Genomic DNA, 21,902 nt, shown 5'->3' with positions numbered 1-21,902 from the left:
CAGCTGTTGCCAGGTGGGCCTGGGTGCCCTTCAGCACAGCTCTGCCCTTGGAGGGGAGGCGAGGGGCCAGGAACCCCTGGGAGAGACAGATGAGGAGGAATCCTTACAAAACAAAACATTTTTATTTGGTCCATCGGAGCCTGAGTCTTGGAAACACCCACGGAGAATCATCCTGCAGGGATGGTACTGACAACTGATAAAATAGCCTCTGTGTTAGAAGAGCTGCCGTATGTACAGGGTTAAAAATACTCACAGCTCAGAGTAAAAGGAGGAATATAAAGGAGGCCCAAAAGGGAGTCTAGTGCTTCTCCAGGTGTAAACCTAACCCCCTGCAGGCCCCACGGGAAGCCACGGGCAGGGCCACCCACTGCCTGGGGGCTACAGGGCAGTGAGGCCAGGTGGCCCAGGAAGCCAGCCTCAGTCATCCTTGGGCAGACACAGAACTCAGGGCTGAGCAGCCACAGGGAGGACACGGGGCTTCTGAGGAGGGTCGGGGCCGCGCCCTGCATGTGCCTGCACAGAGAGGGCCGAGGATCTCTCCTGGACTCTGCTCCTCCCAGCAGAGGTCACGGAGTGCTGAGGACAAAGCCCTCGCCAAGCACAGGGCTGGGCCCGGGCCCACCTGACCTACCGCCCCAACCCCAGCTGGAGGCATGGCTTCAATCCTGGCTGGCGCTCCAGGAATTGCATAGTGTCCCCTCCCTCCTCCCCCTGGCTCGAGCCCATGGTCACCAGGCACCTGCCACCTGGGACACTGCTGGGACTCCAAGGACCCCTGCCTGCTTCATGAGGGCTTGGGGAGAGATGGGATCTAGGGGCAAACTGGGGAGAAAAGGCTCCTGACCTCATGGCCCACTAAGGGGGTGGTCCCTGCTCTCATCCTGGGGCCCTGGCCTTTGACTCGACAAGGTGGATGGTCCCTGCTCACCCCAGGGTCCCGGCCTCTAACCCCCCAAAATGGGGGTGGTCCGTGCTCTCACCCTGGGGTCCTGGCCTGACCCCACAAGAGGGTTGGTCCCCGCTCACCCCAGAGCCCTGGCCTCTGACCCCCCAAAACAGGCATGGTCCCTGCTCTCACCTGGGGTCCTGGCCTCTGACCTTCATGAGGGGGTGGTCCCTGCTCTCATCCTGGGGCCCTGGCCTTTGACTCCACAAGGGGGGTGGTCCCCGCTCACCTCAGGGTCCTGGCCTCTGATCCCCCAAAACAGGGGTGGTCCCTGCTCTCACCTGGGGTCCTGGCCTCTGACCCCTCCTGATTTGGTTTTGTGAACAGAGCACTTGGCTGCCTCACCCAGGCAGGAGGCCTCAGGCCCATGGGGAAGGGGCAGCCTCACCTTGGCCCTGGCAGTCTGGGCCAGACTTCAAGATAGGCTGGTCAGAGGGGCTGGCACAGAGCCCCCTCGAGCTAGAGGCCGCTTCGAGGTATTCTGCTTTGTGGCTCGGAGGCCCTGGGCAGGAGGGAGGGGCAGGAAGGAAGGCCCAGGGGAAGCTGCACCCTGCCATTGGTGCTCCCTGGGTAGGGGTCCTGAGATTCTGCTTCAAGCGTCCTGTGTTGGGGTCTCCCTCATAAAGTGCGTGTGGGGGCAGGCGGGGGGGGGGCAGGGTGGTCACAACGGCCGGGGCCCGTGCAGGCCAGCAACCTCAGGTGTGAGTGGGGGGCTGTGGCTGCCCTTGGAGGCCGTCCAGTCGCTGAGGAAGGCCTGGGCCGCCTTGCGGTGCGCCAGGCGGTGGGTGATGGAAAAGCCGGCGTTGCCCTCCAGCTGGGACAGGATCACCAGGACCTGCCTGGGGGAGGGGGGCCGGTGAGGGCCTGCGGAGGCTGGGGGCCGTAGGGTGGGGGGGGTGGGGCCCACCTGTGCAGGGGAGGCACACTGTCCTGGGTGCGCAGGCTGCCGCGTGTGGACACCACGTTGAAGCTGTCTGAGCAGTCACACTGCACGTGCAGGTAAGACTTGGGGTGCCGGTTCTCCACCACCACGATGAGCCCTGCCCAGCCGTGCGTCAGGTAGTAGCAGGTCATGCCCTCACGTCCCTGGGTGCAGGCAGTGCAGGGGTGGGTGGGTGGGTAGCTGCCTCCCCCCCCCCTCCCCCCAGGACCCACGCCCACCCACCTCGTGCCTCTCGCCCCTGCTCTCCGTGAGCAGGATGATGGCGTCGGCCAGCGTGGTCGGCTGGGCCTCCACAGGCTCCACCATGACGAGCCTTGAGCTGTACACGGCCAGCACGTGGCCTGGTGGCTCCGGGGTGCCGCGCGGGACCCCTGTCGAGTGGCTGGAGGCTGTGGGGGGGTATTGGGTGAGGGGAGTGGGCAGCCCAGCCCGCTGGATGCAGGTGGGGCCATGCTGGTGTGTCAGGGCTGTCACCCTGCGGAGTGGCCAGAGGGCGTGGGTGGGGGTCCGTGCTGGGCTTGGGTGGGACCTGGGTCCCACCACCAAGCGTGAGCGGGGGTTGCACAGGTGGGCATGGGTTGCTCACCCTGCGCGGCCGGCGGGCCGGGCACAGGGCTCCAATGGTTAAAGGCACAGCACACCACGGCATACTCGCCGGGCTCCAGCATCACGTCACAGTTGACAAACTTCTTGACAGCACGCTTGCTGTGGGCCAGCAGGCGGCCCAGGCTCAGGCGGCCGCTGCTGCCGAAGGACGCCCGGAATACCAGGACGCACAGGTCCAGGAGATGGCTATCCACTGAATCAGCGCGCCTGCAGCAGCCAGCAAAAGTCACAGGAGGCTGGGCTCTGCCCCTGCCACCCATCCCCTAGGCCAGCCACCCCCCCTGCCGTCCACCACCAGGCCAAGCCCTGCCCCTGCCCACCTGCTCCCCTCCTGAAAGAGGGCGAACTCCAGGGACGCGCGCTCCAGCACCGTGAGGGCCGTCACACCCACCGGCCCGCTGGCCGAGCTGGGGAAGCAGCCCTGCACCCGCGCCTCCTGCCAGTCCGAGTGCACCTTGCAGATGTCCACAGAGTCGAAGTACCTGGACAGTGAGAGGATGCCCCCGCTGAGCAGCCCCCACCCCCGCTCTGGACACCGTGCCCGTCCCTGGGCAGGGTGACCCCTGCAGGCATCCTGCCCATCGCCGTCTCTTGGGATCAGTGTCCCAGAAATCCTGGTTCTGGCTGTTGCCCGTGGACACCACCAGAGGGCGTCAGGCCCTCAGGCGGACCCACAGAAAGAGCCCTTAGAGAAGCACCCTCACCCTGTGCTGACCCAGATTCCAGGATGGCCCAGACCCCTGGTTGGCAAGAGGGACAGGCCAGGCTCCCCGGGGAAGGACACCACAAACGCAGGGGCAAGCGGAGGCAGCCATAGGGCAGGGCGGACACTGGCCATGGCTGCCTGGTGTCCAGTACCTGATAAAGTCAGTGTACTCCATCCAGAAGACGCCCTCGCTGCTGCCATGTGGCATGAGCTCGCTCCGCAGATGCCCAGGCCAGTGCGGCCACTCGTCTGACCAGCTGCCGTTCCAGGAGAAGCGGCCCCATGGGTTCCGGAGGCGCAAGAGCCTGTGGACCACAGGGCTGAGGGCCACACCCATGCCCCCCACGCCCCCGCCGCATCCACACGCTGGCCCTTACCTGGAGCCTTGGACGTCACGTACGTCCAGGATGGAGTAGGCGTGGCGGGGGCGCAAGCCCAGGCTCTCGTACGCAGCATCGTCCACCTTCATGTTGCCCCCCCCACAAGAGGCGCCCATGAGGAACCTGTGTGGGCAGAGCAGCCCCGCTGACCGGGGAGCCCCCTTGGTAACAGGGGCCCCAATGACTGGGGGTGGGCCCACCCCAGCCAGCCCGGCCCTGCCCTGCCCTGCCCTGCCCTGCCCTGCCTCCAGGGAGGTGCAGCATCAGGTGGGGGGCCCCTCCTTGCCTGCGGGAGACCCACTTGAGACACACGGGACTCAGGAAGTGCTGGCCCAAGTGCTCAGAGGGCTTGGGCTGGGGGATGGGCAGGCCCGGGTCACTCAGAAGCCTGGTGAGGCTGGCTGGTCCTGCCAGCTCAGAGCTATGACTCCCTGAGGGTTCGGGTGCCTAACTGCCCAGCAACAGCTGAGTGCAAGGGTCCTGGCACTCATGAGCTCTCTCTCCCAGGCCTGGGGTCTGGGACCCTCCCCAGACACTGGCCAGTGTGGGCCAGGGCTCAGAAGCAGCCCCCTCCCCAACTCCCCCCACCCATCTGCCCCAGCTGCTCCCGCCAGGTGCCTCCATGGGGCTTGTTCCATATGGCTCCATGAGGGCGCTGACTGTCATCACCAGCCCAGGTCAGGACAGGGCCTTCTAGGTATAGACCAACAGACAGCATCCTGCCTGCCCCCACCCCTCCCGGGCAGGTGGGACGGCTAGTGCAGCAAGGGAGCCAGGGGTCAACCCACGGCAGAGACATCTTGTGAAACACGGTGCATGGTCAGAGGGTGCTGGCCCTGCCTCTCCCACCACTCCAGGCGCTGATGTGGCTGCCCCTCTTACCCCGCCTCTTTAGAACTCAGCATTTTGGCCCAGATGAGGTCAGTGTCAACCGGTTCCTCTCGGGGGTTAGTGGAGCTGACCTGCAAGGCCAGGCTCTCACAGGGGGCGCCAGTGAGCGTGGCCAGGCCCTCGATGGCACGCCCGGCCTGGAGGGCAAAGTAGGAGCCGTGCAGCTTGGCCAGCGCCTTCTCGATGAGGGCCACCCACAGCTGCTTGCGCTGAGCCTGCAGGGGGGACTGGAGTCGTGAGCCCCACCACCACCCGGCCTGCGCCTCCCGCCCACCCCACGTCCACTGGCGCCACCTGGGAGAAGAGGAGGAAGCCGGCCTCATCACAGGGCAGCATGTCGTCCACCAGCACCGTTGTCCACGTGCCGTCCTTGCAGAGCCGCACCTGGTAGGCGCCCTCCGCACACAGGCTGCGCGTGACCATCACCCGCTCGACCAGGTCCGGCCGCTCCGCCAGCACCGCCAGTGCACTAAGGAACCTGCGCGAGGCCAGGGCTCACAGAGAGCACAGCCCGCCCGCCTGCTGCCCACTGCCTACCCCAAGTGGGTGCCCCAAACTTACCAGCAGTTCCCCAGAAGCCCCTGCAGGATGTCCGAGGGCCGGAGAGTGTGGAACACGGACCATGAGGTGCTATGGTCCCTGAATACGGAGCAGTTGATCTCATGGGGCCGCAACCACTGTCGCACACGCTGCTGGACGCTGTCGCCCGCGGGGAAGCCCACAGACTCAGGCCCAGGGGGAAAGCTATCATCCACAAAGTTCACACCATTCTGCAGAGACCACGGCCACAGGCTCAGGTTGGGCTGGACCCACTTGCCCAAGAGAGTACCCTGCTGCCTGAGCCCCAGAGGAAGAGGTGGGCATGTGTGCAGCCCCTCGATCCCTGTGGGTGGCTCCGCTGGGCCTTGTGCAGACGTGGTACACCTGGCCAGCCAGGACACTGCAGGCCGGCAACAGGTCAGTGGGAGGTGTGTGTGCCTCAGGGAGACGGTGCGGCACCCAGCCTGGAGGCCACGGGGGTGGTGGGTGTGGGGTGCAGGGAGCCTGGGCGGCTTCCCTGCACCGAAGGCCCCAGGAAAAGAGGTGGGTGGTCCTGACAGGCAGGACAGCCAGGACACAAGCTCCGGGACAGGCTGCCGAAAATGACAGAGGGTGGCAGCCTCAGGGGGAACAGATACCCTCTCCAGGTGATAGGTGATGCCCTGGGCTCAGGCCCCCTGCAGCTCCAAGGGAAGAAGAGCATGAGGGGGCACCCCAACTCTGAGTTTTAGCAGGTCTCCGTGGCCTCGGGAAGCACCAGGCCTGCCTGCTGGTGTTAAGCTGCTGCCTGTCCCCACCTCCCTGTGGGGCCACAGTCTGCAGGAACTCACACCAGGGCTGAGGGGTCAGGACCACAGACTGTGGGGTCACAGACCCTTGTGGACACAGAGGGAGAAGGGCCCAAGACTCTCAGGTGAGTGGTGACTTGGTGGCTCCACCCAAGCTCAGGGCCAGCTGGTGCTCTGAGCTTAGGGAAGAGGGTCCCACTCTCCCCCGGGCTGGAAAAGGGACAGCAGGGGACAGACAATGAAGAGAGGCCTCACCTCCCGGCAGAAGGCCACGATGTTCTCCCACAGGGCCTTGGCCTCACCCTCGTCTGTCTGCCGCCGCTTTTCCACGTGCATGCTCTCCCTGCGTCTCAGGGGTGCTGCGCCCCGGCGCTGGGCCACCAGGAGCTGGGGGGTGTGGCAGGCGGCACAATGCTTGGCCCAGGGTGCATTGAGTAGGGTGCAGGCAGGGCAGGCCCACTGGCCCGGGCGCTCAGACGGCACCATGGGGAAGAGGCGGCCAGTCTTGTGGGCCGAGCAGGGCCCGGGCTTGTCTGCACTGCAGTCGGGGCAGTGGGCGGGGGGCTCGCCATGCTCCTGGAAGCCGTGCAGCTTGGAACAGCCGCATGCTGTGCACCGGGGGGTGGCTGTGGGGTTCCTGAGCGTGCATTTGGCGCACGACCAGGTAGTGAAGTCGGGGCTAGAGGGGCTGGCGGGCGTGTAGCGCACAGTGTCGCCAGCCAGGTCGATGACGTCGCTGCCAGGCGTGGCACCACCAGCCTCACAGTGGGCAGGGCTGGTGGGGCCAGGTGGGTGCAGTGTGGGGCCACCCTCGGCCACCTCCTCCTCCAGGAAGCTCAGCCGCTTGCCCGACAGTAGCTCCGCTAGGCGGGAGGCCCCGGCCGTGGTCCGCCCCAGGCCTTGGGGGGGCCCCTTGGAGCTGGCAGAGGGCGATGGCTGGGTGGCCTCAGGCACCGGTGGCTGCAGCTGGGGGGGCACCTCGCGGCGGCTGCGAGGCACGGGGTTGTTCTGGAGAGCAGGTGAAAAGGGGCTGAAGGGCGGCCCCCGGGGGGGCTCCTGGTCCACAGCAGAGGGAGGGTTGGCCTCGGTGCCTTCCCCGGGCTGGGGAGGGGCAGGCATGATGGGGAAGCCAGCGGGAGCCACGACTTCCGGGACCACCAGAGCCTCGGGAGGGATTCTGGGCAGCGAGAGTTTTCGCGGCCCCCCACAGGCTGAGCAGGAGCTGGCCACGGGCGTGTTGTGCAGCGTGCAGCGCTGGCAGGCCCAGCCACTCCTGGGAGCGGCTGCACCCCCCTCCTCCCCCTCTGCCTCCTCTGGCTGCCCCCTGGCTGGCTCCACTGCAGCCAGCCCTGTCGTTCGCACGGACCCCGCCTCCTCCCCGCAGCTTCCCTTGGGCTCCGGCAAGACCCCGTTGATGACAGGCAGCAGGGAGGCCCCGGGGCCGGGCTCGGGGGCGAAGCCGCACACCTCGCAGGCCCCCCTGCCCAGGAGGTTGCGGAATGTGCAGCGGGCGCAGGGCCACTTCTGCTCCTCAACGCTGAGCCTCAGGATCTGGTCCAGGTCGGGCTTGTGCCTTGGGGCCTCACAGATGGAGCACTGGCGCTGGCCGGCCGGGTTCAGGAAGGTACAGCGCACGCAGGACCACTCCCCAACCGCAGCCATGGGCCCAGGTGAGTGTGTGTGGCTGCAAGGGAAGGCCGCGGTCAGTGATTTTGACAAGGGTGTCAAGATCATTCAATGGGGAATGGACAGTCTTTTCAACCAATGGTGCTGGGAAAACTGGGTTTAAACGCTAAAGAATGAGTCAGACCCTTACCTGATGCCATATTCAAAAATTAACTCAAAAGGGATCAATGACCTAAATATAGGAATGAAATCTGCAAATCTCTTAGAAGAAGAAAATGTGGGTAAATTTTCATGACCTTGGATCTGGCAATGTAGTATCAGATATGACCCCAAAAGTACAGGCAAACAAAGGGGGAAAAAAAACATCACAATTAACAACTCCTGTGCTTCAAAGGATGCCATCAAGAAAGTGAAGAGATGACCTACAGAAGAAAACATCTGCAAATCATGTATCTCTGGTCAGGGTTTAGTATCCAGAACATATAAAAAGATCTTAACACTACACAACAAACAATCCGTTTTTTAAAATGGGCAGCGAGGGGCTTCCCTGGTGGGGCAGTGGTTAAGAATCTGCCTGCCAATGCAGGGGACACGAGTTCGAGCTCTGGTCCAGGAAGATCCCACATGCCAAGGAGCAACTAAGCCCATGCGCCACAATTACTAAGCCTACATTCTAGAGCCCGTAAGCCACAACTATTGAACCAACACGCCACAACTACTGAAGACCGCGTGCCTAGAGCCCATGCTCCACAACAAGAGAAGCCACCTCAATGAGAAGCCCACACACTGCAATGAAGAGTAGCCCCTGCTCTCCGCAACAACAGAAAGCCTGTGTGTAGCAACGAAGACCCAATGCAGCCAATAAATAAATAAATAAATAAAATAATTTTTAAAAAAAAGGGCAGCAATGGGGACTTCCCTGGTGGTCCAATGGTTTAAGGCTGTGCTCCCAATGCAGGGGGCCGGGGTGTGCTCCCTGGTTAGGGAACTAGATCCTGCGTGCTGCAACTAAAACATCCTACATTCCACGACTAAGAACCAGTGCAGCCAAATAAATAAATAAATATTATTTTAAAAAAAAAGGGCAGAGGACTTGAGAAGGAAAAGCCCATGAAAAGATGCTAAGCACAGCAGCCATGAGGGAAATGCAAATCAAATTGCCACAAGGTACCACCGCACACCCAATAGGGCAGACGGTAACAGCGAGGGTGAGAAGCTGGAGAAACACTGCTGGTGGCAACATAAAATCTTACAGCTGCTTTGGAAAACACTGTGACGGTTCCTCAAAAAGTTAAACAGGGGACTTACTAGGTGGTGCAGTGGTTAAGAATCCGTCTGCCAATGCAGGGGACAAGGGTTCGAGCCCTGCTCTGGGAAGATTCCACACATCACGGGGCAACTAAACCCGTGCGCCACAACTACTGAGTCTGTGCTCTAGAGCCCATGAGCCACAACTATTGAAGCCCACGTGCCTAGAGTCTGTGCTCTGCAACACGAGAAGCCACTACAATGAGGACCCTGTGCACCACAATGAAGAGTAGCCCCCGTTTGCAGCAACCAGAGAAAGCCCATGTGCAGCAACGAAGACCCAACACAGCCAATTAAAAAAAAAAAGTTAAACAGAATTATCACATTTATGACCTAGCAATTCCACCCCTAGGTCTACGTTCAAAGAATTGAAAACTGGTGCTCTTCACAAACACATGTCCACGTGTTCACGGCAGACCTGCTTACAATAGCCAAAAGGTGGAAATAAGCCAAGTGTTCATCAATGAATAAAAGACACAAGGGGCCACACATGGTGTGATTCCATCTACGGGAAATGTTCAGGACGGGCAAACCCAGAGGCAGAGAGGAGCCTGGTGGTTCCTGGGGGCTGAGGGGGAGGGTAGGAGGAGGGCTCCGGGAGCCTCTGAGGTAGGCAGGGTTGGCCCGGCAACCCATCTCTCAAGGCTAACCCGGATGCGAGAGGTGTCCACGCTCCACACACACAGTCTCCTACCCTGACTGTAGTTGCTCTGCTTGGCAGGAAAATCAATTGTTCTTTACAACAAGGCATGAAGCTTGTGCTTCTAATGCTATGTCTGTGCCAAACCCTTCAGCAAGAAAGAAAACTTCCCTCTTTTTAAAAAACAAAGAGGGGACGTCCCTGGTGGTCCAGAGGTTAAGACTCTGTGCTCCCAATGCAGGGGGTCCAGGTTCGATCCCTGGTCAGGGAACTAGATCCTGCACGCTGCAACGAAGATCCTATGTGCTGCAAGTAAATAAGACTTGGCGCAGACAAATAAGTAAATAAATACTAAAACAAACAAAAAACCTCCCCTGAGCAGCGTGACTGTTCCTTGGGCCACAGCAAACCGTGAAGCCACCTTCCTAGGTGAGCGGCTGAGACTCACGGGCTGCCTACAGCCTTGCCCACAACGTCCAAGTGGGCAGATGGGCCCTGGGATGAGTGGGGTGCCCAGCACCAGCGGGGGGCCTAGCCAGGTCAGCTCTGGTCCTGGCTTCTGTGCTACCAAAAGCCTAAGGAATCTGCCTGCAGATGACGGGGCCTCCCCTGCTGCTCCCTACTCAGAGAAGGGCCCACGGTCAAGGCATGGGCACATGCATGCCCACACAAACACACAGGTGCACACACACATGCTGGGTCCTGAGCAGCCTCCACCTGGGCCCCAGGCTCAGAGGACAGTCTTTTGCCCTGTGTGCCCCACTGCCCTGCAGAGCTGGTCTGTCCCTTTGTGGACCACCTGCTGCTGGAAGGGGTGTCTGGGGAGAAGACTTGGGCCCCTACCCCCAGCACAGGGCAGGTGGGCCCGGGGCCCTCCTAGGACACACCTGCCCTCAGTTCTAGGCTCCTGGTAGTCCCAGACATGTTGAGCAGACACAGGATGAGGAGGGAGGCCAAGTCCCAACCACCCCCATGACCTAAAAGCTGGCCAGTTCCTGAACCGGATAAACATGAGGCCACACCTGGGACACACGGCAGGTGTCACAGCGGTCCTGGAGGCAGTGGGGGCTGCGCTCCCTCAGGGACCCTGCGGCCCACACCTCAGTCTGCATCTCAGTGTCACCAGGTGGACAGAGACGAAGTGGATTAGGGGTCAGTGACCGGGTGTCTGCAGGAGTCCTGGGCCTTCGCCCCACCCTTAGCTCCCCTGCTCTGGTCTCCACACCCAGGGTCATCCTCACGGCCACCCTGACGTGCCTGGGACCTGGGACCCTAGAGCATCCAAGGTGAGGCCAGAGCACCAGACAAAGCCTGGAAATCGGAGACCAGTGCCAGGAACCTGGAGTCAAACCAGAGCCTCGACAGAAATGCTCCCAAGCACTGGGTGCTCTTGGAGGCCGGCATGCCGAGCTCCAGGACAGGGGCATTATTCCTCATGACAGGCAGGCCAGTCAAGGGGGAAATGGACACCAAATACCTGCTTTGCCCTCAATTCTCTGGAGCTGCAACACTCAGCTCCAGTTCAAAAGGGAGATGATGGAGGTGCCTGAGACACTAGGAGTCTGTAGAATCCGGGGGCAGCCTGTCACCACCTCGGCCGCAGCCCAGGCCTGGGGACCGCCTTTCCCTCCCCAGGAAAGCTGAGAGGAGTAAGTCATGTCCCCACTTAAGGGCCTCGCTTGGTCAGTCTGGCAGACCTGAGCCCAGGCTCCCGGGCAGGATGTGGCCACCTGACCCTTGACCCCCTGCTGGTTCTGAGGTGCACTGCACGTGGGCGCCTCCCTCTGAGGTCACCCTCAGCCAGCCTTGGGCTGTCCTCTCCACCTCTGTGTCCTCAGGGGAGGCCCGGAGCTTGTAGGTGGCTGATGCCTGTTACTCCTCAAGGCCTCGAAGCTCCTGGCCTGGCCTGGTGGTGGGTGGAGGCTCTTCAGCAAAGGCGGGGCTGCATGTGGTGGGTTTCCTCACGATGCCCAGGGCCCATCAGAGCACGGGAAGGGTCGGCCAGACCATCCACATGTGCGCGTTCACGTGTCCAGGTGCGGGTGTGGGGCGGGGTCCTGGTGGCTGGCCTTTCTCCCCTTCTTCCCGCATCGGTTGCGCCCAGACCCCCACACTGCTCCTTCTCACGTCCAGTCTGGGTGTCTAGATTCCTCAAGGTTAACAGCAGCTCTTCCTCCTGACCCACTCCCAGTGGCAGACTGTACCTGCCCGGCATGCCAGGCCAGATGCACCAGCCTGTGGAGGGGTCTGGCAGGAGGCCGGAGAGTGAGAGAGGGCGCTGCTCACCCAGGCGGCTGGCTGGACAGAGTGAGCCAAGATCCAACAGGCACACATGTGCTGGGGCAGAGGGTCTCCACCTGGGCCTCTTGCCGTGGCCCACCCCCTGGGAACCAGTGATTCCACCCCTGGCTATCTATCCTGAGAACATAAATACGTGTAAATAAAATGACACGTGTGCATGGAGAAAGGTGTTAAGAGGTGCACCAGCCATGGGGGAGATGCACATCAAACCAGCATGAGTGACCACCTGCCACCACCAGGAGGCCAGGATCAGATTGCGGGTGGTAACAGCGCTGGCAGGATGTGGAGAAACCAGAACTCTCCCTGCCCAGCTGGTGGGGTTGGGAAATGGTGCAGCTGCTATGGAAAACAGCCTGGCAGTTTCCCAGAAACTTAAACATAAACTTACAATAAGCACCAGCAATTCCGTTCTGTGTACCTACCCAAGAGAAGTAAAAACACACATCCACGCAAAAACCTGTACACAAACATTCACAGCAGCACATTCATAAACATCAAAGGCAAAGAGCCCAAATGTCCATTGACTAATAAGCAGGTAAACTTCACACAGTGGGGCATCATTCAGCTATAAAAGGAGCGAAACACTGACATTCGCTATACCATGGATGAGCTCTGAGAACATGGTGCTCAGTGAGAGAAGCAGACACAAAGGTGTGATCCCTCTGACATAAACGTCCAGAACAGGCAAATCCACAGAGACCAAAAGTGGATGAATGATTTCCAGGGGTCGGAGGGCAGGAGGGGATGATTGCAAATGGGCAGGAGATGGGGTCATGGAGATGCTGTGATACTGGATTGCAGTGATGGCTGTACAACCGCACACGTGGACTAACACCCAAGCAGAGGATCTGACGGTAGGTAAGTTACACCCAAATAAAGTGTGTCACTGATACAGTTATGAGGGAGCTGACCGGTTCCCACTACCAACTGCTTCCCAGCGCATCCCTCTGGACCTTAAGCCCCCAGGACTCCATCCACTAGGACAACTCAGACAAGCCCACTCAGACTCCCCCAGAAGCCTCCCAGGAGGCAGTCTCCCATATGCCTGCTGGCCACCTACACAGTGAGTCCAGGACACACCTGGGGCCCACAGACACTGGGAAACTGTCCTGCGTAAGTGACTGGTGTCCGAAGGAAACGACAACCAAGGGCGGCTGGCAGGGGCCTTTAAGAGACGGAAGAGGGTGTACGCAGCCCACTGAGCACAGGCCTGGGTGCCCCGGAGAGTGAGGGCTGTCGCTTCCTCCAACGAGGCCGCAGGGCAGGGTGAAGGCGGGGGCATCAATGTGTGTTGGAGGGACATCAGAGCTCAATCCACCCAGACCTGGGCAATGGGCACAGTGCCCGGGCTGCCCCACGCCCATCATCCGGCACCCAGAGGGGAAGCCCTCCAGGTGATGCAGGGCAGCCTGGGTGAAGAAACCTGGGCCAAGTGTGGCCACGGCTGCAGCTGGCGGGAGCTGGCGTGTGCAGGCTTGCCAGCGGGGACCCACACCCCCCTCTGCTCCCCTGCAGGCAGCCACTTCAGAGCAGGGCACCACCCACAGGTGGGGGCCAAGGCAGTGCCCCCAAATCCCATGGGAAGCAAGCCAGCATTCTCGGTGCGAGCCACACCCCTGCACCACAAAGCAGCAGCTCCAGCAGCAGCTCCAGCCCCAGCAAGACAAGCAAGCCCCAGGCTCGAGAAGAGCTGAGCAGCCCGTCCCAACCACCTCCAACCAGCCGGGTAGCCCAGCTCTGGGAGGGGCTGACGTCTCGGGCCCTCTTTGCCTTGTGAGCAACCCCAGAGCCTTTCGGGCCTCTGGGGGGGACGTGAGTTGCCAGAGGACCCTAAGGAACAGGGACCCCACCTCTCTGAAAGCACTTCTGCCAAGGAAGGGGCACCTGACAGCAGCACCCACCCCTTAGGGCCACCCCCTCTCCACCTTCTTACCTTCGGGCCCGGGGGCGCGGGGGCTGGTGCTGCCGGGTGACCAGGGTGTCGCCCCAGACAGGCCCCCCAGGGCCACTCCTACACCAGCCAGCCGCTGCCGGGGTCCCCGGGTAGGGCGGTCCCCTGGGGAAGCCGTGGTCCGACTCGGTCTCGGCGGCCAGCGAGGAGGCGGAGCTCCCCATGGCCCCCGCGACGGTGGCCACGCTGAGAGCCGGGCCTGGTCACATGTGGCCGGCGGCAGTAGGCGAGTCGGAGCATGGAGGAGGGCACCCACGCCGGAGACAGGGCGGCCGGGCTGGTCCAAGTCACACAACAACAACAGAAATGACACAGAGAATAAAGAGAGAGAAGAGACAACGTGATTCACAGGCACCAAGCCCTCAGAAGCCCTGGGAGGTTCCCAGCGCACAAGTGGCGTTGAGGCGGCAAAGGAGAGCCTGGAGCAGCGGCCCCCACAGCTGTGGTCCCGACAGCACCACAGCCTCAGCACACAGGTCCCCTCTGCCCTGGAGCAGTGCCGCTCTCTGCTTCCACAGGGGAGAAGTGGCTGTGCCATGGTCACTAGGCCTCACGAAGGGTGTTATCCTTAAAAGAAAGGATCAAGATGATATTTAACCAGAGAAAAGAAAAACAAGGGAAAAGAGACCAGCAGGCAGGCAAGCCCTGGCAGGACCGCCTCTGGGAGGGGCACTGAGAGCTGTCTGAAGTCACAGGGAGGTGCAGTCGCCACCGTGGTCCTTCCATGGGGACGGCCTCCCCCACCTGGAGATGGGTCACCAGGGAGGGACCCAAGAGACTGTTTGTCCTCCAGGGGAGGCCAACAGGCCCAAGAGCATCTGCCCTGAGACCGGAGGCTGGGTACATCTCATTTCAAACAAGGCAAGTCCCAGTCAGGTTCAGGGAAGATGCCTGGGCCAGGCTCTGGACCAAGGTGGGTGTCCGCTTGGCTTTCTGGCCAAGCAGGTGATCAGCAGCCCTGCCCCCACCCCCAGGTCCACCATCACCCAATGACACCCTTCTCCCAGCTTCCAAACAAGTCCCTTGGACACAGGGGCCAGCAGCAGGGATGGAAATGAGGGACGTGTCCTTGCACCCAGGCCCCCAAAGCAATGGTCCATGCTGTGTCCAGGGGACATGGGTGGGGATGCCCACACCTGAGTGACAAGCAGCATGTGCAGCTCTGGAGGCTGGAGGGGCAGGAGAAGTCTGGGCTCCTGCCCCATGATGGCTTCAGTCAGACCAGCCGAGTCCCCTCCACCTGGACTCTTTCCTCCAAGGGACACAGACAGGACAGCGCAGCATAGGCCCCGAAAGGCCTGGAGATCCCAAAAGTCACCTACCACTCAGGGTCCCCTGCTCAGCACGACCGGAGCCAACAACAGGGACACAAAACTGACACTGCCCACCTGGACCCTGAAGAAAGGGCTGTGGCTCCAGCTGATGGGGGTGCCATCCAGTGGGAGTATCACATGTGCCACAGGTGTCATTCCTAACCTTCTGACAGCCACAGGAAAAAAGCAGGACAGGTAAACAGAGTCTCTGTAATGTATGTTACATCACCCAACACGTCCAACATGCCGCCGGGTCAGTTTGGAATCAGGAGGAAACCCTGCGGGAGCCACGCACCGCATGTGTTCGGTCAAGGGCCTTCCTCTACTGTGTTGATGCTCACCTCTACGGGCACAGGCACCCGAGGTTTCTGCACTGGGCTGCGCTAGAGCACGCGCCCAACGGTCACGTCCACATCCAGCAGGTTAACTCAAGACACCTGCCTCTCCTATGGTTACGAGTCGGGCGCTACAACAACTAACAGCCCCCTGCACTACTGAGCCCCACTCCATGCAGGAGCCCTTCATGAGAAAAGAGCCCAAGCGTTTCTGACATTCTCCTTTTGCAGCCAATTCCTGAGCAGGTGAGAGCAGGTACGGGCTTGAGCTGAAGCTGAGCCCAGCAAAGGTGCTCACGGAGCAATGCTGCTCAAGCCCACGTCCAGGCTTGGATGACAAAGAGCTCGGCCGGTATCCACTGTGACAAGAGAGGACGGGTGGGGGAAGCCAGGTCAGGGCTGGCATCACGTGTGCCCGATGCAGGCAGAGCCGAGGGAAGTGTGAGGCTGTAGCCCCGGACCTCCTGGGGGCTGTGGGCCTGGCTCTGCTGGAAGGAGGGCGCACCAAGGTCCTGCGAGGACCTGCCTGCTCTTCACGGACGCCCTTAGCCTCTGGGCACTGAGCGCGCATGCCTGGCACAGACACTTGTGGTGCACACTGGTGTCCCCGCCGCCCATGGTCAGCACTCGTGGCACCAAGCAGGGCCAGCCTTGCACCTCAGCTGGCTGCGCCCTGCGCACCAGCCTCCTGACACGCCTTCAGGAAACCCTGACACTGTAATGGAGAGGGTCTGGGAGGGCAACCTGGACGGGCCTCTCTGGGGAGTTCTGGGACGCCAGCACCAACAGCCCCACATCCTGCTCAGCCTGCTGGGGTGGTGAGGAGCCCAGGCCCCGTGCTCCCGCCCCGCGTCAGGGCCTTTCATCCACGCCTTCCTGTGTCCAGTGCCCAGGCTGCCTGGACCCCGACGGCATTGCCCGGGGCCGCTCCCTGGCTGCTGTGCCTCAGGAGCAACGCTACATAAGCATGGCTCCTGGCAGAAGCCTGAGCTCAGACACCAGCAACGCCAGCCTCCCACAGGCAGGTGCTCCAGGGCACCGCGGGGGGGATGAGGCGCCTGCCTCACTGCCCAGACCACGCTGGTGCCTCCGCTGCCCTAGATCTGAGTGGGACGGTGGCCTAGATCTGGCCTCAGGGAATGCGGGAGTGGGACCACAGCCGCGCCCCCAGGACAGGAGTTACCAGCACCCCCAGCCTAGTGGCTGGGGACAGCAGGGGATCCTCTCCCAGGGTGACGAGAGCAAGAAGGGCCCGACGAGGCTGACTGCTCCTCAGGATCCTGCATCGGGCATGCCTGTCTCAGTGGTGGCAGGCCAGGTCTCCAGGGTGACATCCCAGGGCCTCACCCAGCTCACCTCCTCCCACTGCCTGCAGGGCACTTCCCCGCAGATTACCTGGCTGAGGACTGGGCTGAGCCGACACCTGGCAAAGGCCGAACCCCAGGTTCCAGGCAGGGAGGACTCGGGGTCCGTGTGCCCTGTCCCCACAATGCTCTGGAGGCTCCTGCGAGTCCTGCGGGCATCAACACAGGATGCTCCCACCAGCCTGTGGGAAGCACATATGAGGCACCAGAGTCCCGTGGGACAGCCCTGCTCCGTGGACATGGGCCGCCCGACGATGCCTCCACACGCGTGTACATGCATCAGCCAGCCAGTGTTTACCACACACGCACACCATGCCTGGCTGGTTCGACACCTCCCATCCAGGGCCCTGGGCGCAAATCTTGTTAAATTTCATCTCATAACGACGGTTCTTTCACAACTGCAGCAACCCCAATAGGCTGCCTGCAACCAGCCCGGACGGGTCACAGAAGGAGAGTGGCCGCGAGGGGATGCCATGCTTTTCTGGAGCATTGCTCCTTGTGCCCAGGCGCCCACGGCCACACCCACCAGACATGAAGCCTGGTAGTCCTGCCTGAGGTAGGGACAGGCCAAGACAGTGAGTGAACCCGCCTATGTCCCTTCCAGAAACAAGACTGGGACCCCACCCCAGGAGGCCATGACTGACCTCCTGCCCCCAGCATCGGCCGGACAGCATCCTCCCATGGCCACCCTCAAGGGGTCAGGTGCCCGTATCAGCAGCTCACAGACCCAAGCCCTCAAGGTGGGAGGGCAGTGGGGCGCAGAGTCAGGGGCTGGGCCATCGGGGACGTGGTGGCTCTACCTGGGAGAGCACCAGACGCAGTCCAGGAGACATGTCTGAACTGCAGTGTACCTGGAACACCGGGACCATAGCCCCAAGCCTCAGGGGCACAGCGGCCTGCAGGGCTGTGAGGACCAGGGTTCTGAGGGGGGTGCCCACACCGCTCCACTGCAGCCGCACAAACCCAAAGCCCCCGTGCCTGGGCTCTGCCGTGGGAGGCCAGGCTTCCTGGCAGGTGTGCCAAGAGCACATCTGCCCAGAGGTGGAGGATCTGGACTCTGGCCCCGGGGCGGCAGCCCCAGCCCCAGGCTTATCGGCAGGAGCCAGATAAGTTCCTGTAGAGAGCGATGCTGACTGGCCACGTGGCTCTGCCCACCAACCCGAGGCCAGGGCCACACAGAGGCTGTCCCACCTCTGCTGCCCTGGGGAACACTCCTGTGGGAAGTGGCCGGGGACTGTGTCCCTTTAGAAGCCGCAACTGTCCCTCACCCAGAGGTGGCTGGAGGCCCTGGGGGCATGGCCTGTTTCAGCTGTTCCTTGCTGCCTGGTCCAAGGCCACGATTATCTCCAGGCCAGCCAAAGCCACAGGGGACAAGGCCTCCCTCAACCTGGCTCTGCCCATGGCTGGGGTCACCAGGCAAAGGTGCCCAGGTGGGGCAGGGCTCTGGGCAAGTAGCCAGCAGCCATCGAGATTCACCTGGACCCAAGTCCTGGTACCACCTGGCTACTCCAACTGCCCACGGGGCACATCCCCCCCCACTCCTGACCTTTCCAGGCACACTGTGAAGCCCAGACGTCCCCCACCAGCCAGGCCAGGACCCCCCGACAGCATCATCAACCACTGAGAGGAGACTGTGGAGATTCTGATGAAAGTTATTATCAACACCCCCTAAGAACCAGATCCAGGAACAAAATGGTAACCAGCACTCCCTGTTATCCAACTTGGAGAGAAACACTCCAGCCCCAGATCCCTGCCTGCAGCCACTCTGCTAGCATTTCTAGACTCCTCTGCCTGCCCAGCACCTCAGCCCTGAAGCGTCCAGCCATGGGCCAGAACTCAGGGTCCCACTGGCACTGGTCACATACATGACCAGCAGGTGTCAGGTGGGATTCGCTCTGCTCCCAGGGTCCCTGCTTTCTGGAAAGGGATGAGTGGAGACAGGCCCCTCAAAATCAAACCTGCAGGGGAGGGGCAGCTCTCCGGCAGGGAGGCCGGAGGACGAGCACTTGGGGGTCCTGGCTGCCTCCTGGAAGGAGTCGTACCTCCTTCGCTATGTGTCAGGAAAAAGGAAATTATTTCCAGGGAGCCAGGAATAGCACCAGGATTCCATCTTCCAGTTCACAGTTCAATGCTATCTGATGATGCACGCACTCAGCTTTGGCACTTCCATGTTTCTGTTCGCCAAGTGGTGGCAGGAGCAGCTCTGGCCCAGCAGCCCAGTGACCTCGGGCCTCACAGGTGGCAGAGCGGCTTCATAGGGACGTGTGGGCACTGGAGCCTCTAGCTCGCCCCAAAGGGAGGCAGCCAGGTAGCGGAGGAGCCTTCTCTGCAGCCACCTCTTCAGGAGCTGCAAGGACTCCAAACACACTGCCTTTCCCGTTTTGTTGGGGGGAGGGGCAGGAGGTCCTGGCAATGTGGACATGGAGGGGCCAGGCGTCGGAGGTCTTCCTCTTCTCTGGGCCTGGGCCAAGATGACCCAGAGCAGAAGCCACGGATGCCTTCCTGGAGACACAGATGACCTGATTCTTGTCAACAGCAGCTATCGACCTGTTTTCCTTCTGATATTTTGCAGCACTGTTGAGGTACATCCCCCAGCCTGGCTAGCAGGGAGAGGGGGTTGCAGCCCTTGACCTCAGGGAAGCAGAGAGCAGGGTGTGGAGCAGCTGCTCAAGTGAGATGGTGCTGCCAGGACAGACAGTGAGGCCGTGTGTTCCACTCGGTCTTGTGCGAGTCCACCCTGGGTGCCCCGGACAAGGAGGGACTGTACTGGAGGAACAGCATGTCCTGAAGGCATCAGGAGGCCCCACACTGCTCTCCCACAGCCCCCAGTGCCCTGCACTGTCCTAGCAGCACCAACACAGCCATCTGCAGAGTGACCCAGAGGGACAAGGTGTGGCTGGGCAGGTCTCCAAGCCCAAACTCCACCCACAGCCTCCTTCCAGCTCATTCAAAGAAAGTGGAGGCTGGCAACCTCTCCTCATCCCCAAGAGGCTGACAGGGCCATTCTGGACCCCACCCCCCGGGGAGCTCCCCTCTGAGTTCAGAGCTGGGTCACCAGAGCTGCCTGCCAACCAGCAACTCACAAAGGATGGTTGCTGACCACCCCGCCTTGGTGCGAATGGGGCAGTGCTGGGCACAGGGGGAGCTGGGGACAGCCAAGGGGATGCCACAGTCCTGCTGGGCATTCTCGGCAGAGTGGGGGGTGGGGGTGGCGATCCCTGCCTGTGAACTTGGCAGAAGGGATTAGGCAAGAGAGACAACCATATTCCTGCTTTGGAATGTCCCCGCAGGTGCCAGATGGCAGGGCCTGAGGCAGTCCAAGCAAAAGAGCAGGGTGAGAAGCCAGCTGACCCGGAGACTAGGGAGCACCCTTGGTTGGGGTTTGGGCTGCACCCCTTGGGCTCTTCATCAAAGAGCTCAGGCCCATGAAGACATCTGCGGTTTTAGAGAATTTTCAGGGCAGCAGAGTCCTTCCTAACTCTGTGTATAAAAGATAAACTGTCAGTGACGGAAGGAGGGGGTGGAAAAGCATCCTCGTGGGTCAGAGACCTGGATGTGCAGCCCCATCCGTTCCTCCCCCTCAGCCACGCTGCCTCTCAGCCTCAGCCTCCTGATCTGTAAAGCAGGGCTTAGTAGAATGCTACCCGAGAGACAAGGGCCCAGAGAGTTTGATGCAGGGCCTGATAGCAAAGCTACTCTTGTCAAGAAAGGCAGAAGGGCCCGGAGCCATCCTCAGAGCGTCCCACTACTTCCTGCTCTCAGAGCCTGTGGGCTGGGGGCGCTCAAAGCAGAAACACAAGATCAGAGACCTAAGGTCCCTGTCTAAAGCCGTGCAATCACTGAGCCCCGGGCCCAGCAGGGCTTAAGCATGGATCTCAGTAGGTCATGAGGTCACCAGCCTGGCTGCTCAGGGGAAGCAGCTCTAGAGAGTTTCAGAAGCAGAAGAAAAGAGGGGCACTCCGCCCGGGAGCGGAACAACCCAAGAGGAAGTAAGAGGAGCGCAACACCAAGGCCAGGCTGAGCTGGCCTCTCCAAGACCTGCTCCCACCAGCCAGGCTGCAGAGCAGTGGCTCTCAGGATCCCTGTCCATCTAGGGCCCTCTTTCTGCGACTTGGGCCAGGAAAACACTACCTCTCTCCCCACATTTGAAAAAAGGCACTCAGAAGTGGAAGGATCCACTTACCCCCTTCGTCCCCTAGCCCAGCCTCGGGGGAGGGGGGGTGATCAGCATCTTCCTAACAGCGGCTCACACAGCCTCCCTGACCCAGGCAGAGGGAGGAGCTCATGGATCCCCAAAGGAGGGGCTCCCAGGAAGAGCGTGGAACTACCAAGCACCCAGCTGAACCCCAGTTTCCCTCACAGGACACCACGGCCCCAAACCGCAGGGCCCCAAACTCCCAGGCCTGGCCTCACTAAGGTCCTGCTGCCTGCAGTCCAGTCACAAATTCCTGTGTGTTAAGGGGGCCCGAGAGCCAACACAGTCAGGGCCACCTGACCACACAACAAGGCTGCGCTGGTCAGGTTCAGAAAGGCCCCTCCTGTGGGCAGCAGGAAGAGCTGGGTCGGCCGGCAGCCTGGCAAACATTCTCAGGGCCACCATGGGTAACTTTTCGGTTCGCTCCAGCGCCAGCGAGAGAGATGGGAAGAGGAAGTGTAGCTGGTGGCCAGTGGGCTCACAGGGCGCGCCTGCTCCCCCACTCCACGGGACCGCCACGGGACACATCACCTAACGTCGCCGGGGCCGGGACACTGCCCGGAAGTAAGGGCACTCAAGGGCAGGAGGGGTTGAGGCCGCCTCCCGTGTCCGCAGCACCCTGGGCTGGTCTCCCGCTGACCGAGGTCCCGCCGGCTCCTCTCCAGCGGCGCCCCCAGCCCGGCCGGGACCAGCCACTGCCTGAAGGCGCCGCCCGTCGGCCACGGCCCCTCGAGGGTCCAGGCCGCGCGTCCCCGGCCCCGGCCTGGCCCGAGCAGCGGGACTCACCTCCGCAAACCCGCGACGCCTCCTCAGTCCCCCGCGGCCCGGGCTAGCTCTCCTGCGCCGGCCGGCCCACAACTTGTTCTCGGAGGGAGGGCGGGCCCTCTGCTGCCGGCGCGCTGCCTCGACGGCCTCCCGCGCTGAGTGGCGGAGCCGGTGAGAGCACCGACCCGGCCCGACCCGGCCCGGCCCGGCCCGGCCCGCGCCGCGCCCTGCGCTGCCTCCGTAGCGTAGCGCCCGGCCGGGGCCCCGTGGCTACGGCGCGCCCGGGGCGCACGCGGCGCTGTGA

At 61.9% G+C, this 21,902-nt stretch overlaps 1 protein-coding gene across 8 annotated transcripts; it reads right to left on the bottom strand.

Annotated features, from left to right (window-relative positions):
- Positions 1-109: 109 nt before the first annotated feature.
- CAPN15 (calpain 15) lies at positions 110-21,902 on the bottom strand. Of its 8 annotated transcripts, none has more exons than XM_057749615.1 (14): positions 21,620-21,902; positions 13,609-13,903; positions 7,268-7,484; positions 6,056-6,808; positions 5,034-5,242; positions 4,767-4,950; positions 4,464-4,687; positions 3,579-3,704; positions 3,354-3,521; positions 2,816-2,977; positions 2,476-2,702; positions 2,112-2,278; positions 1,854-2,032; positions 110-1,785 (listed from the first exon to the last, which is right to left on the bottom strand). In XM_057749615.1, the coding sequence occupies exons 2-14, from the start codon at positions 13,788-13,790 to the stop codon at positions 1,608-1,610; spliced, it is 2,976 nt and encodes a 991-aa protein (XP_057605598.1). In that variant the 5' UTR covers positions 13,791-13,903; positions 21,620-21,902; the 3' UTR covers positions 110-1,607. The 8 variants fall into 8 exon arrangements, with proteins under 8 accessions (XP_057605598.1, XP_057605599.1, XP_057605591.1 ...); XM_057749616.1 differs by having other exon boundaries at positions 6,056-6,187; XM_057749608.1 differs by having other exon boundaries at positions 6,056-7,484.

This window comes from Hippopotamus amphibius, chromosome 9 (genome assembly GCF_030028045.1).
Source record: "Hippopotamus amphibius kiboko isolate mHipAmp2 chromosome 9, mHipAmp2.hap2, whole genome shotgun sequence".
In the NCBI taxonomy this organism is placed as follows: domain Eukaryota; kingdom Metazoa; phylum Chordata; class Mammalia; order Artiodactyla; family Hippopotamidae; genus Hippopotamus; species Hippopotamus amphibius.
This window is presented reverse-complemented; position numbering and strand designations above follow the sequence as displayed.